Source organism: Botrytis byssoidea (genome assembly GCF_014898295.1).
Source record: "Botrytis byssoidea strain MUCL 94 chromosome Unknown BBYS_022, whole genome shotgun sequence".
Taxonomy (NCBI): Eukaryota; Fungi; Ascomycota; class Leotiomycetes; order Helotiales; family Sclerotiniaceae; genus Botrytis; species Botrytis byssoidea.
The window spans coordinates 358,466-375,500 of record NW_024065863.1 but is presented as its reverse complement, the minus strand read 5'-3'; the positions used below and the strand labels follow the sequence as shown (position 1 = coordinate 375,500).

The following is a 17,035-nucleotide window of genomic DNA, read 5'->3' as shown; positions in this document are numbered from 1 at the left end:
GTATCTGTAGCTATACCTAATAACCCACCCATTAACCCATCAACGAGCCAGCGCCCTCTAACCCTATCACGACGCACTTTACTAATTTATCTTTTGTAACTTGTAGATTCTCAGCAGACCTCTATTCCACCATTCCTTTCCATTCTGTCATTATCTCCCTTCCTCTCTCCAACCCTGTCCTTCCCTTGCCTCCCTTTTCCATTTCTTTCTTTCTTTTCCGCCCCTTTATCCTCGCGCTCACCAAACATCTAATTATCAAAAAGTCCCGCCACTCCCTCCAAATCATCAATCTCACTCTTAACCTTCCGATTATCCTCAACCGGTCCCCTCATAAAAGCCTCTTGCATTTTACTCCTCTCCTTCCTCACGACACTTGCGCTCTTCGAGATCCTTCCCTGTTCACTAATACTAACCCCCTTCAAATCCTTCAACAAATCCAATATCAGCGCCCGCTGAGTTCTCTGTTGAACACCCTGTACTGTCAACGCTTCAATACATTTATTTACTGCTTTTTCTTGAATACCAGGTAAACTGAGGAGGATTTGCTTGGGGGTATCTGTAACGGGTGCATAGTGAGCTAAAATCGATGCAATAAGAGAAGCGAGATCCTTTTGTAGTTCTACGAAATAGGGCTCATTTAGTGACGAAATGGCAGCTTTTAGTACTTCAGTGCTGATAAATTCTCTGATTGATGAAGCGAGAGAAGAATCGTTGCCCGAGGAAAATTCGGGAACAATGGATCGGAAAACACGGAGGACAACCCCACAACAACGGGTATCTCTCATGCGAATAGCGTGTGTTAAGAAAAGTAGAAGAGATTCTAAAATAGCTTGTGAAGTCAAACAAAACTTTCTCATGCTTGGATATGAATTCGCTTGGCTTTGAATGAATGTCGAGGCTTCTTTGGCTGACCTCGGTGCGGGTGTGCTTCCGATATCTAGCAAAGGGTTAGTATTGATAAGATATGTGAAGATTTTTGGTAATTTACTTGGTCGTGCTGGATCGAGGAATCCAGCAATCATCATGACAGATGTATGTGTCAACTGTCGCAGAATGCTCTCTTCCTTCATTTCCTCGGTCAAAGTGTCTCCATCTGCAGGAACCACTTGCTTATGAGATAATCTCTCCCATTCGGAACTACATTTCGCGTCCATTTGAGCGAAGCAGGAAGCCAATATAGGAGGCACAAAGTGAGATCGAACTTCGACAGGACAATCATCCACCATGAGTCGCACAACATTCAACAAAGCAATAAGTTGATGTGAAGACAAGCAATGGGCATCTGCGAATAAAGCATTTGCAAGTGGTCCAGGGAGCTCGCTAAAGCCATAGAAATCAACATCCAAACGACTCATAGAATAAAGTATCGAGTAACAAGACTCTCTAACAGTACGAATTGAACCTCGTATAGATGATGCAAGACCTTCCATGGTAGATTTGGTACCAGTAACCCTAGCATAGAAGTCACCTTTACTTCCAACCGAAATTCCAGACTGCCAGAAGCGGTCCGTCAGAATTCGACTAACAATTGGTGCCATCTCTGGGGGAAGTTCATTCCAATTCGCAGGATTATGAAAGGCATGTGCATGACTATAAAAATTAGTAAGAACATCGAAAATAAGCAGTTCCACTTTTACCTCAAGTATCTTAGAAGAGTTGGCAATATAATTGGCAGCGCATCTCTCCATAAAGTGCAGGAAACCTTATAGGCAGGTTCTTCTTTCTCAAGCTTCTCGGTCGAGCAGCCTAGGAATGATTTTGTAGTTCTCAATGGCAGTGCCTGCACTCAGATTAGTAATAACCCCATTCGTTCAACAGTATTGAATATACCTTTAATCTCTCTTCCATATCTTTCTGTATCGATTGAGCTTCCGAGTCAAGCTGATAAGTCGACCAATCCTGTATCTCATGAACTCGCCTTGTGACAAGAAAGTCTCTTACGCGATTCAACCCAAGTAGGTCGCAGAACCCAGAGAACCCTTCGACCGCGTGATTCATTTCCGAATTTTGCCAACTTGCTTGCACAGGTGTTAAAAATCCTTGCAGCTTTTGCAAACGAATCTCTGGGTCAATTTTAGAGTTACGGTGGCTGGTAATATTAGTATGATATCTCAGATCTGGCTGTGAGGAACGACATACATAATCGTGAATAAGAAAGTTTGATATGACGTCTGACGTTTTTTATCCAGATTTCTGGTAGAAATGATTTCATCGACCTTTGCTTGGAGTTGATCATAGACGTCCTGCGAGCCTCAATCAGTAAAAACATCTTAATTAATTTAAAGGGACTTACCAATAGTTGATCAGGCATTTTTCCGGCTAGTCTTTGCAACTCATAAGCAGACTCTGCTTGTAGCTCTTTCACGGCTTCCGTATAAGCTGAGGCGTTTGGATACTCCATGGGTTGTGCCATCAAAATGTGTTCTAGCACTTTTAGCATGAAGCCCACTTTCTTATCTAAAGCCGTGGTTGAAAAGGCGACGGCAAGTTGTATAATTCTCTTTTGAATGATTGGATCCTAGTGACGAAGTTAGATAAGATCAAGAAAAGTGTGACTTCAACGGACCTCAAACTTGAGCTCCAGCAATCGTTGACACCAAGTTTCTAAATTGTCTTCTATACTTGTACGCTCTTGTTCCTGCTGATAGTCAGTTGAATGTGTCAATCTTGCTGTGCGTGTAATTACATCTCGTTGAGGGTCAGAGCCATGGCCTGCTCTCCATTTCATATATCCCTTGAGTGCTGCTTCTACCACGGTGAAATTCTTATCAACTCGTAGTACTGCTATCGAGGTTTTGGAATAGTTTTCCACTAAGATTAAGTCAATTATATGCAATTTAAAATGGGCTTGGGGGGAGGCAGGCGATCTACCGGAAAAGGGGGGGCATCCATCATAAAGGTGCTGCAAAGAGTTATCCACTTGGCTTAAAATATGATAGATGGCCTCTGATTGCTTCTGCCGAACGACAAGCTCTATGATTTGAGAGCAATATCGTCGATAGTTTCCTAGAAATGCATGTCTTTCAGGCTGTGTATCGATATCTTCCTGTAGAAATAGGTACTCTGCATCTTCGCAGTCATCTGGCATGTTCTCATATCGAATGAGGCGTGAACTAGAAAGTTCTAGAAGAGGTGCAATTAAAGGTGTTATAAAAGAAGACCCTCCAATGATTGGCGAGCGAAGCAATTTTGTCCAGGTAAGAATAATGGGTATCGAAACAACAAGGCTTTGACTTTGAGCAATAGCAAGAAAAAGATTCAAGAGGTTAGAAAGATCGCAAGATTCGGGTATAGCTGAAATTTTAGATTCTATGAAGACTCCGAGATTTGACATCATCTACATGAGGTTAGTATGAACGGGTTGGCTGTCGAAAGTGTGTCAAACCTCAGAAAACTTTTTAGCAAATAGATACTTTTCATCGTCAATATCATTTGCGTCTACCACAGACCATTGGAATAGATTTCGTAGTAAGCCAACCACTTCGCTGGTATACATCGGGCATACAAGCTCTAAGAATTCTTCATCCGAAAAATGAACACGAGAATAAAGTGCAAATAAAGCTTGAACAGACGCCTACAAAGGATATCAGTTCTGAAAGATAGTTTCACAGATACTGTTTATAAACTTACCAGTTGCACGGGTGTACTGGGCGCAGCGAGACATTTGCACATATATTGCACGCATTGAGCAGTGGAGATGGCTTTTGGTACGGTCCAGGGTACCACGGATTTATAAACAGCCAGTATCTTCACTGCGCAGCTCTGATACTGAGGACTCGAAATGTCCAGTTGAAGGCACTGGCCTAGCAATCCACCGATTCTTACAAGCCAACCTTCTTCTCCATGTCTCAAAACGGTACCTAGCTGTCGATTTGGGAATGCTTCTGATAGTACAACTGCAGGTGTGAAGATTTCGACACAAGCTTTGCTCAGAGCACCCTCGCGTAAGACCGTGACAGCATCTTCGCCATTGAAGACCTCATCGGAGAGGGTCTCGAGAACAAACAGAACAAATTCCTTATAGACCACAGTACCTGGAAGCTCCCATAGACCCACGAGAAGCTTATCCATATCAATCCACTCTGATCCCCAGCTCCTCTTCGCGATCTCTACCCAAAGTTGTGCTGTCTTGTTTCGCAGATATGAGGGGTCCTCTTGAGCCAGATTCTCTGAGAGTTGAATGACCCATTGCCGCAGCGCACTTGCTTGCCCTTCCGAATACGCTGCCCATTTATGTTTTATCGCATGCTCCAAAAGAGACAGTGCATAGTGGCGTACGACCGGTTCTTGGGATTTATCGGATGCTAAGGTAAACCCATGATAAGGAGCTTCGTCTTCGGCTTTGATGTTTTCTAGGAAACTCGAGGCTTGTTGGCGAGACTGATTGGATGAATACGGAGCATGGACAAGTTTCAAAGCTTCGTGAATTTGGGACAATAATGCCGTATTTCCATTGTCATGAGGGCTTAATACCTCGTTGGTAGTTGTGGTGTGCCCATTAGTAGACCCGTTCATGGTGACCGATTACTGTATGGCGGAAGCTAAAAAGTCAAGAGAATCTTTGTAAATTCTTGAGATTTATTTCCCAATGATACCCGTCTTTATAGAAAAGGTCTCAAATTATGTGGTCTAACCTAAATTTTATGTGAGAGTTAGATGTTCAAAGAGCTTGATCGAATTGCTTCGCAAACGTTTAAGTGAAGTTTATGAGAATTACAATCAATAGAAAAGTGAGAGTTTTGTGTCAGCGTAATTAAAGAAGGTACAGGAAGTCGGTATTGAATGAAATCCTCGTGTGCTGCGTTCATTCGAGAATATTGTACAGTAGAGAGAGGATTTGATATCGAAGATCTAAAGTAAGTAAACCAAAGCAATATCTCTTGTACAGTGAATCCAGATGTAGCCTTCTTCCCTAGTTTTCAGCGGTTGCTGCAGCCTTGCGGACCCATCCAATCACATCAATTACATAATCATTACAAAGTCGGTAATGCATCAATATCAAATCTCCGATCCGGGGTTGAATTCTCAACGTCAATTATATTATTACCTTGCCCAGGCCCGTGGTACAAAATGACCAAAGACATTAATATAATGAGGATCTCAAATCAAACTGGAAGAAATACAACGAACACATTGAAAGTTTTATGAGTCGTACGTATCGTGGTTCTATGGTTCAGATTAGCCATACTATTTTCCTAAGCTGCCTTCTCAGATGAACAAATCTTCATTTCTTTCGCGGCTATGAGAATCTAAAAGTTTGGGCCATCAGTTCATGTGACAGTACGGTGGAAACACCAGTTTATTTGGATCCTTAGTAGTTCTGAACTCACTTCCTTTGGCGCTCTGTTCAGTCGTTCTTCTCGCAACTAGTGCCTTGCTGATAACCTTCTCCCTCTGCTGTTCTCGCAACTTTCATGGATACTTTGCCTTCCTAACTTGATTGGTGACGGTGACCTTTGTTGACAAATCCTTTATTCTGAAGTGTCTCTCGGGCAATAATTTAGCTGCATACCCTCCCAATATTGGATGATAATTATCATATCCTATATTCTCCCTTTCTTTCGCTTGAGGTCTGTTGAAATGAATCTGAAATTGAATGAAATATATATATTTTCGTAAGCTAGGTAGGGAGTCCTGCTTATCACTGATTCCATTTATCTTCGTCTGTCTGTTTGCCTGAGGAAACTGAAGCATCGGGGCTACCAAACACTCAAACACTCTCTGCGGGTAGAAAACCACGGAGCAAACATATCACTATTCAAAGATTTATAAACTGGCACACGCTCTTATTCTGATCTCAAACAGTATGTTCTCGCTTCCTGTTGAACATGTTCTTTTGCGACGATGGAGTAAGAAGTAGATTAAAGATCATCCTCTAACAACAAACCTCTGTTTCACAAGTCACTTTCGCGTACCCAGCTCTACTGCTCCTCTGTCTATTTACCATCTCTTTCTGCAGTCTGCACCTAAAATAAAGGATTATTAGAAACAGAGAGACTCGAACTCCCATCACACATGCTCACGGTAGGTCAGAACCACGAAAGCACTCAGAGGTTCCCCACATGCAGTCCGTCCACACTCAGAGGCGAGTATTCTACCATTGAACCATGTTTCCAGTCGTTAAATACTGTTTAATTAGGTGAGGAAGTTATTTGGGCACAAGGCACAAGGTCGGAGAATCAGATTAGAGAAGATTATTCGTCATAAACTGTAGGAAAGATTGAGGATTGCTGTACAATATTACCTTATTATAGAAACGGTGCTACTCATGAAACAATCAAGTTTGTAAGTGCAATATTCTTGTTTGTAAAAGAGCCGATTGAAAAGGATTCGCCCCGAGTTGTTGAGACCACATCTGAGAATTCAATTCTCTGTTACTCCTATCACTACTCCAAAATACAAATTAGAACCGCTGCCTCCACCTATTTTCTGTTCCCACTTCTCGTCCTTCAACTAGAATTATTCATCCTCCATAATTCTAGCACATCAGCTTAAGTCTCATATCTTATTTCCATCAAACCCAGAGGCAAGTATTCCTCCCACGCATTCATTTCTCGCCTAATCCAAAATATTACTAGACTCATCAGTCTCAAAAATCATAATACATGATACATAATGCTAAAGCAGCTGCGCTAAGCGCACTGAGACTCTACAGTGCATCGCCCTTACCTCTATTCTACCTCCTATACCTGCATCTTCGAAACCTCACACATCACATCTCGCATCTCGAATCTCAACCCACCGCAACCAAACCCGAATCTATCCATACTAAGACCTATATGGTGTAAAAACTTACACAAGATCACAACTCTCTTCTCTTCCTATTTCTCTTCCTCCTTTTCTTCATTTCTCTTTTTATAGGAACAATATTGTTTCACACAAACTATCTATATAACTAGATAATTCATATCCCGTATATGGAAGCAAGCGCGAAGAAGACTGATTTTGTTCATAAAGACGATTTTGAAAAAGCTCGAGTAGTCCTACCAAATACTAGGAAGAGAGAGAGAGAGAGAACCAAACAACCCAAGATCAAGTATCCCTTCACTGCCCATCAACTCATGAAGCACTACTAACCTAACAGAAACAAAAGAAAGAAGAACAAAAACGACCTATCTTACAAACAGAGAAACAATATACCAAGAAAATCATCACAGATAACAACGATTACCATATGCATTCCATCCCATCCCATCCCATCTAATCTAATCTAAACACAGCAATTCGATACATCATACAAACACTTAGATAGTAGATACTACCCACAAACAACCTCTCTATTCCCATATTCACAATGAAACACCAAAAACATGTTGATGTAAATGGGGAGACTCAAGAGTGCGATGGGTGGTGGGAATGAGGATGTGGCTTTTGTGAAATTGAAGCGGAGTACGACAAAGGAGAGGAAAATGTAATGACAGGCAAATAGGGGTAGGAGGGAAAGGTGTAAGGGAAGACTGATGTTGGAAATAAAGTACAATAGATTTTGGAGATGGTAGATTTGTAGTGCACTGAACTGTGTATTGTTGAATTTTGAGCATGCGATTTTGTATGTATGGTATGATTTGATTGGTTGTCAGTGAGACTTGCACTTTTTCCTCTGATTTCTTAATTCTGTGTCTGAAGTATTATCGATTCATATTAGTTATTGTGCAATTCTGAGTATCCATTGTTAATGCATCTCAAGAAGATTTCAGTATCCCTAAAACATCACATTCTCATCGTGCCTCGAAAATTCTATTCCTTAATCACATCCCCATTCTTCTCCATTTCACCTACAAGGAATCTCCACTCATCACTACTTACTTTGCTTACACTCAATCGTGCCAGCTTCAACATTTGCATATTATTCAATGCGTTTCCCTTTTCTTCAAACCAAGCTTTAATTTCCTTGAGCGTGATAGGTGTTTTTAGTTTCTGGCGAAATTCGACGTGTACGACACTCCACTTGGGATCATCCGGTGACGATTTAGGATCGTAGTACGGAGCCTTAGGATCATGCGCTGAGACTATTCTTCTCATTAGTATGGTAATTGAAGGTATATGATTGATGAGGATTCATTACGATCCGGAGAATGTTCTTCAACGATCTCCATGATTCCAACAATTGCAGGAACTTTGCATGATGAATGATAAAAGAAGGCCAAATCTCCCTTTTTCATCGCACGAAGATTGTTGCGTGCTAATTTATGTGTAAGTGATGGTATCGTAAAACAGAGGGGCAAGGTGACACACCTGGATATGCTCGTATTCCTTTCCAAACGTTAGTATTAATGTTGACATGTAATACATGTGTAAGGAATAACATACCATCCCAAGGCTCTGGTTCAGTTTTAGCTGCCAAATCATCGATGGAGAATTTAATATCATGACCTTTTTCGATACGTGATTCAGGTTCGGCTTTCATTAGCCAATATTGACGAGTTGATGAGGATTTGGCCGAGAGGATTTCTGTTGTAGTAGATTTGGTGGATTTGGTAGAACTCTAATAATGGACCAGAAATTAAACTCGAAAGCGCAAAGATAGAAAATGAAATTGTCAAAATGATTGAAGAGTATGAGATAAAATCACTACCAGTAGGTATGTAGCATGATTTGTGAAGAGCACGTGCTTGTCCAAAAGGGTCCTTGTGAATCAGAATATAAAGCAGTAAATGCTAACTCGGGATATAATTCATGGGAGACTAGAGCATAAGAACATTGATAACAAGGAAAACAATCAACCTACAACAGTCGTTTTTGGTGCAGTAACTCCTCCATCAACATTTGCTTCTTGTTGAGAATCTCTATTTGCCGTCTCCGTTTTGATCTCCTTCTTGGTATTCTGTGCCGAGGAATACGAAGTTGATGAAGTTGTATTCTTTTCTTTCAAGCTCGCAGTATTGTTTACTTTTTGTCGACTTGATCTCCGAGGCTCTATATGAACTTCATCTCCAACATCTTTGGCCTTTCTCTTGACCATCTTGTACCGTATCTACCGTATGTACCGCGTGTTGTGTTTTATTAATGGTAAACACAATGGATATTTGAAACCTTGTATGTTTATGCAATGGAAAAGAGATAGGTGAATTCCCCTAGCACGAAGTAGATAAGCTAATGATGGTTTGATGGGTCCATGGAAATAATATCACCAAAGCTTTCCAAGCTCCAACGCCTCCAATGCCTCCATATATTTATTTTGATGGAGCAACAAGGATTAAAACCTTCTCGGCGTTTCCCAAACTTCCTTAAGCGAAAGAAATGACGACCAAGAAGCCTCGTGCCTGCCGAAACTAAAATCAAAAGCTAATCCATTTTTATGTTGTGCCCCAGTTACACCACCTGCACTCCTCCCTTTTAATACCACCTGCGAAAGTGTCTAAAATATAGGTCAACACTAGGTGAGCAATGTACGAGGTATCTAGCAGACACTTATTCAGATCTCCTGTGAAGGGGAATGTTTAGACATATGAGAATGAGAGTTAACTGAATAATATTCACCTCGTAGATTATGCAAGAGACATCTTTTCCTTTTCCATGGTGTCACTAGACGTTTGTTCTCGTCCCTCACCTGGACATTCATTAATGTGTGATTTAACGGACATTTATCCATCCATCCATACTGTTCTGGGCTTTTAAAGGCATTAGACCCTGTCTTATGCATGCTTGATAGACCATTGAGGCACTCTTCTCAAATAGACCCCAGCAACATGAACGCCATTCTGTCAAAAGCATCTATCCTTCCACAAAGCTTTCGTGCTTCCACCCAGCAACCTTCAACGAGATATTGAGTCTCCAAAATCACCAACGACGGGTTCGGATGGCCGGCTTCGAGGCAGACATCTAATGAATATGAAGAAAACACGAGGGAAGTTGCAATTTCACGGCACATTACTTGCAGGATAAATAGTCTCAGATGCAGGAATCATGATACGCAGCAATCACCACAAAACATCATACACGATAGCCTCCCTTCATTTTCCCACGCGTAGCATTTGATTGGTCTCATTAATTTCCAATGAATCAATGTGGTGGTGAGGAAGAATAGCGTACCAAGGAGCTATCAGTCAAGGCAATGATAGCAATGCTCTATAAGCTTACTAGGTATTTAGATGACATTTAAAAAGAACCTAGATGCATTGATCGACCTGAGTACAGTACAGATTGTCCCGTCTAATCTTTTGGTTCCCTTTCACCTATTCTCATTAGTGGATGTCAATCGAAGCCACAAGCATACCACAAACATATCATAAAGAAACACACAGGAATTGTCAAACGAATGCCCCGGGAAATAACGAGTCAACGAAACGAGATTCCAAGACGATATTGGCACCTCACGGAAAGAAAGATCTAAGTATCAGATGCCCACCTGTCTCCTGGTAAAATTACCAATCCCATTTCTCACCCATCTCATCCCAAACCCAAGAGGCATAATCTGTAAGGGTATCATTGGTCTGTGTGTTTGTGTGTGTGATATGGTTAGTATCTCCATGATGTGAGGAGAATTGAAATGGGTCTAGAGAAGTAAAAGAAGGAACGAGTACCATACCAGCATATCCTTCAGAGACGGCATTTGTAACCTATCAATCTGATCTTTTCTGGATCGTCAGGTAAGGCAATGAATTATACGCCAAAAGCTTATATCCCGGTGGGAAACGTGATTTCCAAATTGGCCCTGCACCTTTGAACAATTAAATAAAACTCCATTCCCCCTCTTTTTCTTCTGTTCCTGTTTTTTTCTCTCATCCTACTATTCTCTCCTTGGTATCATGATTCTGTCTTCTATTCCATCAGTCTTTTCTTCTTCGTTTTCTTTCTTGTTCCGCGCCATTATTGGGAATTGATTCAATTTCTCCGTCTTGTATCCTCCTTCCTCACACTATCATAAACCTTGTCGAGAAAAAACACAGGGCGGCCTTCCATTTTCCAAATACAACAAACAGGACGAAATGGATTCACAGCATCAAATGACTATGGCATCGTCTCTATATCATGGAACATTGTCCTTTATTTCTGCAACCTTCCCTTTCACTTTCTTCATCTTGGACATGTCAAGTTTTTTTTCCCTTTATGTCACAGATTTTCTTATGGTCCAAATCCGTCAGGTTAAAGCGACCAGGAATTTCACACCGCATCAGGAACAGGCACGACCGGGAACCAATCATACTAGTCCAACACACATACTATCGCTCATTTTTACTATACTTACTCACCCAATTTCATTGACCAAGGAATCTTTAGGACATTGCGAAGATATTAACAGTAATAAGGAAAACCCGAGTCTTGATGAAGGATTCATTCTATGCGATTTTTGATGTGATTCGAATTCCCATTCGAATTCATTGAAGACGATAAAATGATCTTTTCGGATGGAAGGGGTTACAAATTGAGTTGAGTCAAGGATATCACGATATGATTGGCTTAACCATCGTTAGCCGTTTTCTCTTTTTCTCTCTAAAAAAAATGGAGCGACGACCGAGGAAAGGAAAAGGAAAACGAAACGATCTCATACAGCCAGCATCTATCCATCTATCAGCAAAAAAACAGGTGAACGCCGCGACATTCATCCGACAATCTCCTTAACACTCAACAACGCAACCCTCCCCCGGAAGACTTCTCATTAGTTCAAATTCGCATTTTAGAGTATCATTTCACGCTGCCTAGGCATTTCACTTATCTTTGGGTTGCTTATTCGGTCCACCACTTGATTCAACGAACGTGTTACAGCAAGCATTCTCACATTGATTCTTATTTTATTTATTTTTACGATACAGCATAGCATTATTTCGCCAACCATCGGATCCAAACCCCCATTCTCTGTCCGAACCTATTCTAATTCGACCTTATTATTGGAGCCGTGTATTGAGACGGGTATGTTCCGATCTTTTCAACTATCTCTTGATCTTCCCATGTATCTTATCCGTACACATCCGGAGAAGTTGTACGGGTTGCCTTCTTACCGCTTGGTCGCTGCCTTACCTTTTCTCTCCTTACCTTATCTTACCTTACCGGACTCTACCGCGCATTCGCAACTCTCCCTCAAATTTACCACCGCCGTACCTCATTATTATCATTCCTCAAGCTACCTACCTACCTCCACCTCCACCTCCACCTCCAACCCAACAAAAACGTGACCGTGAATCCTTACACTCACAATTGGTCACGCTTTCCCTCTCCTCCAATGTTATATTGCAATCCTTTACGTTGGAACACAATACCCATCTATTCATCGCATCAATCATCAATCAAATTAACACAAATACATATATTATTCTCAGACTCACATTCATCTCCCACCCACGCACCCACCAATTCGTCGACCATTCTGGATCTTCCAATTACCATGGATAATTGACTGACACAACATATTTTGTTCTAGAAAAATCCCAAATTCTTCTTTTTGTATTATAATTCTATTATAATCACTCACCCATTTTCATTATCTCGTCATTGGTTGGTAAGTTAATCATTTCTGAAATTCTAGAAAGTCTTTTTTCGCCTTTGATCTTCATTCAATTGACGCTCCGTTCCGTGGTTCTGATTGAACGAACGAAGCGTGGTTATTTTGGGGCGTTACTTTTTTAGTCACTAATCCTAATCTTACGTTAGCGTACAATTCAGGTGAAGAGAGACTCCGAGACTGTCAAAACAATTTGGGACCTCAACAGCGCGCGTCGATAGGTAAGACCTTGCCTTTCATTCCTCTCATTCCTATCCTTATGTTAGAAAGATGTCACGAGACATATTGTAGTTATTGATGCGCATGTTGATTGAATATCGTGGATGCTGTTGATAATAAAGTTGATGAAGCAATTGTTTCCCCCTTTGCTTCATTTGACCCATCAGCGCGTCGCGACTTCATCGCGCTAGATTCTATCTTTTATTTCTGCATCTGCACCTTCATCTTACTGGAGTTCAATGGATTCAAACTTAACTTTGATGATAACTAACACTTGTGCGCATCTGCAGATGGGTTGCCACTACTATCATCCACAGACATGAGCTCCTGGATGAACGACGCTGCCGTCCAAAATCACAATGGCGCAGGCTTCAATCATATGAACGAATCGAATACCGGAGGAAACATGATGGACCCATCGGGCTTTATGCCCACTTCATCATCCTTTGATCCCAATCAATTCCAGAATCAACAATTACAACAAAGAATGCAAAATGGTGGAATGCGCAATGGGTCGCCAGCCTTCAATAACCCCGTGTATCAAACCAATCCTGTCATTCCATCAAAGAGACCAAGGCCAAGGGAAGACAGTCTAGGTACATCACCCAGGCAAGCTTCTGGCATGCTACCTGGATCTCGCTCACAAACTCCACAACAAGCTGCCTATCCCAATTTTTCACCTAATAATGTCCCCCCACAACATGCGCCTCAACAGACACCATATTCGCATCTACAAAATGGATCGAGTAATGCTAGTCCGTCTCCAATCATGGCTAATCAACTGCGTCCTGGCGGTGTACCACAACGAGTTTCTACAGCTTCTCCTCATCCATTCTCGCCTTCACAATCTGATCATGGAAGCCGAGTCGAGACACCACAAAATAGTACATTTGCCCAGAACACTCCCTATGCACCTGCCTATGGTCAAAATTTTACTCCCCCACCAGGACGAACTTCGGCACCACCGCAAAGTGCGATGTCGACGCCACAAATGCCACCTACGATGTCACAACCTCAAATGTATAATCAACAGGCCCAACCACCGAATCACCAACCGCAGCAAAAGAACGCTTCTTTGGACCAAACCAGGCAAATGTATCAGATGCGACTGCAACAATCACTTCAGCAACAGCAACAACAACAACAACAACAACAACAACAACAACAACAGCAGCAACAGCAACAGCATCAACAACAGGGCAATTTACATGCCGCGCAACGACAGAACATGTCGCCTGGTGTAAATCCATTGTCTCAAGGGCAGATGATGCAAGCACCAAACGGCCAATTTGCTGGCATGCGACCTCAGCAAGCTTCATTGGCCCAAAATCAAAATCAGAACAATTTTCTCAAAAGCTTGGCTGCTTTCATGCAGTCAAAGGGTCTGCCTTTGGAGACGAATCCATTTGTAGGTGATAGACATATCAATATTTATGTTTTGTATGCGGCAGTTACCAAATATGGAGGATACAGAAATGTGACGGCCCAAAATGCATGGGGACAAATTGCGCAAGCTATTCAAATACATCCCTTGAGATATCAAAACGTGCCTCCGCAACTCAAGGCTCTATATGAGAGAAATCTTCTTGCGTTCGAGGAGGCTTTTCAATCCAATATGCAAAGGCAGAGAGCAGCCGCAATGAAGCAGGGTGGTGCTATCGGCGTACCCCAAATGTCGCCCACTAAACAAATGCCTCCATCAAACTCTATGCAAGCATCACATTACATGCAACAGCAGATCGCCCAACAGCAGCATCTCCAGCAGCAACAAACTACCCCCATGAAGCAAATGACACCTCTACATCATCCTCAACAACCTGTCATGAATGGTTTCTCAACTCCACAAGCACCGCCAGTACATCCTTTGGGATCTCAAAGCCATGCTCGGAACAGTCTCTCGAGGAGTGTCGAGGCCACTCCGCCGCAAAATACCGGCATTTATCCAATACCGTCTCCAGCCTCATTACCCAAGTCTGGCAGTATATCATTGGCATCACCTCATCCTAACATGGTGCCGGCATTAGATGAGCAAAATCAAGATGAGCTAATGAACGTAGTCCTTCCTGAGAAGTTGAAGGTCTTCTCGCGGATTCCTGATGAAAATGGGGGCTCCCTCGACTTGGAGGTTCTCCGTGGCGAGGGGACTTCCTTGTTGAAATTAAAGCCAGATTTTCCACCATTGACTGAAATTGGTACCATCGATGTCCATGCCTTAACCATGAGCCTTCAATCCGGACTACACGCCGAAGTACGTTTGGCTTTAGATACTCTGGCCTTGGTGTCCTCCGAACAACGGCTACCGATAGAGTTGATGAAATGCGATGATTTGGTTGAGACACTGGTTGATTGCGCCGAGGATCAGGTTGAATTGTTAGCCGAAAACGCGGCAGAGGTATCAGATATGATGCTCATAAATTCATACGAAGATGTCGTCCGCGGCTGCCAGGCTGAGAAGCATGCCGTACAAGATATTCCGCCTTTTGGATCGGAGGAATATCAGGTCGACCGAGCAGTCGAGAAGCTGATTTGCATAACCAGTATTTTGCGCAACCTTTCATTTCACGAACCAAATCTTTTGTTCCTTGCAGAAGAGTTTGTTATCAAATTCTTCTGCGTGGTAATACGGTATCTGGGAACTCGAAATATGCTACTTAGGACCAACCAGAACACGCTTGAATTCATGAAAGACGGTGTTATTTTACTATCAAACATTGCACATGAGATCAAGTTACCTGGTCGCGAACAAGCGTTATGTTTATTGCATTTCCTATTGGCATTCGCGCCCTGCCCGCCCCCAAATGTAATGGGATCCGATAAAATCACATTTTCGCAGTACGACCCAACTATTCATTATTATATCTATCCTGCTGTTGATAGTCTTGCCAAGCTTCTTGCGCGGGATGAACCAAACCGAACTCATTACAAAACGATCTTTGCCTCCGACGTGTCTTCGTCTCCACCTTTTGACCTTCTGACAAGAACATTTGCTCTGTCTATCTCGGTGATACCTGATCAGCAAAAAGATCCTAAACGGGGAACCTTCCTACCTCTGGTTGAAGCACGAAAGCCAATGTTGATGCAAGGCATACTTGCTGCGGAACTTCTGGCAAACCTTGCACCAGGATACGACAGTGGCATTGCAAAAGCTTGGTTAACTTCAGAGGATGGGTTTGCAAAGAATCTTTCACACCTTGTATTAACATTATGTCACGAAGCGCCACAAGGTCCATCGCATGGCAGAGTTTCTGCCGCACCTAAAACGGCAGAGGAAGAGGCAATGTTACAAATAATTCTTGGTGGAATTGGAATATTACGCCGACTGGCTGAAAAGTCACGAGACCCCGAAGACCCGACCTCTATGATACCCATACCTGGAATGCCAACGACGGAACGAATAATAAAACTACATGAACGCAAACAGCCTAGGCTGAAAGAGGCATTGCGACAATTGTGCACTTTTACAAGTCTTGGCTAATGAGTGGTTGGGTTTTCATCAATGTATTAAGGTTCATAGACGCATGAATTAATAGCGTATGGAGTCGGCGTTCGTAATTTGATATATCTGCCTGCTAAGCGTGGCATTTGCTTGATGTCTGTGATTCTTGTGGTATGGCTGGTATTGGTTTGTGTACAAGGGGTGATGGGTTCTCTTGAAAAGTAAGAGTGTATTGTACATATAGGCATTGAGTGTTTAGAATGATAACCAAAGCATAATATTGCTTTTGAAACAACTGAACCCGTATAAAAAATTTCTCGTCCATGATTGTGTTGCAAGTATCCCATTAAAAATGTCGCTCCTTGAGGAACTCCTTTACTTCCAGTTTGCACGACCCCTGTGATATGGTCAGTAAACTCATGGATCAAACCTGCATAAGGACTACACAACATACCTTGATTATGATATGCTTCGCCAATTGATTGACCCGAATCTCCTTGTCGGAGAATGCCTCTTCTAATTGCTCCTTCAACTTCATGATATCTCCCTCAATCTTTCTGATTTTTGTCTGCTTCAAGTTACCACCTGCTTTGGAAAGTGCATATACTGGCAGTTGTTTGGACGGCGTTCGAGATACATAGTACGGCTGATTCGGGGCTGTCGCAGGTGCAGTTTGTGAGGGGATTGGCGTCGAGGTTGAAATTGCTTCCTTTGTTGGGTCCGAGGAAGCGGGGTTCGTAGATAGTCTAGCAACACCAAGGAAATATCGTAAAGTGGTTGGTCTAGGCAAAGCCATAGGCCTGAGGAATTGTAGTGACATCGTAAGTGATATGAGGTTGTGGAAAGATTAATTTTTGATCAATTATCTTCCCCAAACTTCATTCGAACGTCGCGAACTTCTCAACCACCAAAAAGACGCTAATAATTTAAGCTACCCTCCA

General features: G+C 42.3%; 4 protein-coding genes across 4 annotated transcripts; 1 reads left to right on the top strand and 3 right to left on the bottom strand.

Moving 5' to 3' along the window:
* Positions 1–248: 248 nt before the first annotated feature.
* On the bottom strand, positions 249–4,515 carry EAE97_009497 (uncharacterized protein; the record flags this gene model as incomplete). The annotated part of the gene is made up of 11 exons (XM_038880012.1): positions 249–937; positions 989–1,590; positions 1,638–1,780; positions 1,831–2,089; positions 2,140–2,243; positions 2,294–2,518; positions 2,567–2,638; positions 2,687–2,811; positions 2,872–3,337; positions 3,386–3,574; positions 3,631–4,515. 11 exons carry the CDS (start codon positions 4,513–4,515, stop codon positions 249–251), a joined length of 3,759 nt encoding a protein of 1,252 aa, XP_038729123.1.
* A 3,222-nt stretch (positions 4,516–7,737) lies between these two features.
* EAE97_009496 (uncharacterized protein) lies at positions 7,738–8,962 on the bottom strand (the record flags this gene model as incomplete). Its single annotated transcript, XM_038880011.1, has 5 exons — positions 7,738–8,009; positions 8,066–8,182; positions 8,236–8,253; positions 8,311–8,485; positions 8,729–8,962. The coding sequence occupies 5 exons, from the start codon at positions 8,960–8,962 to the stop codon at positions 7,738–7,740; spliced, it is 816 nt and encodes a 271-aa protein (XP_038729122.1).
* Positions 8,963–12,977: 4,015 nt separating this feature from the next.
* Positions 12,978–16,133, top strand: EAE97_009495 (uncharacterized protein; the record flags this gene model as incomplete). The annotated part of the gene is made up of 1 exon (XM_038880010.1): positions 12,978–16,133. The coding sequence occupies one exon, from the start codon at positions 12,978–12,980 to the stop codon at positions 16,131–16,133; it is 3,156 nt and encodes a 1,051-aa protein (XP_038729121.1).
* A 151-nt stretch (positions 16,134–16,284) lies between these two features.
* On the bottom strand, positions 16,285–16,978 carry EAE97_009494 (uncharacterized protein). The gene is made up of 2 exons (XM_038880009.1): positions 16,549–16,978; positions 16,285–16,491 (listed from the first exon to the last, which is right to left on the bottom strand). The coding sequence occupies exons 1-2, from the start codon at positions 16,912–16,914 to the stop codon at positions 16,441–16,443; spliced, it is 417 nt and encodes a 138-aa protein (XP_038729120.1). The 5' UTR covers positions 16,915–16,978; the 3' UTR covers positions 16,285–16,440.
* Positions 16,979–17,035: the final 57 nt, after the last annotated feature.

Excerpts from the sequence above, each read along its gene's own strand:
- EAE97_009494 (XM_038880009.1), bottom strand. The coding sequence starts at position 16,914 with ATGTCACTACAATTCCTCAGGCCTATGGCTTTGCCTAGACCAACCACT. Across the intron at positions 16,492-16,548 it reads CGAAGCATATCATAATCAAG|GGGTCGTGCAAACTGGAAGT; the intron begins GTATGTTGTGTA and ends ACCATATCACAG.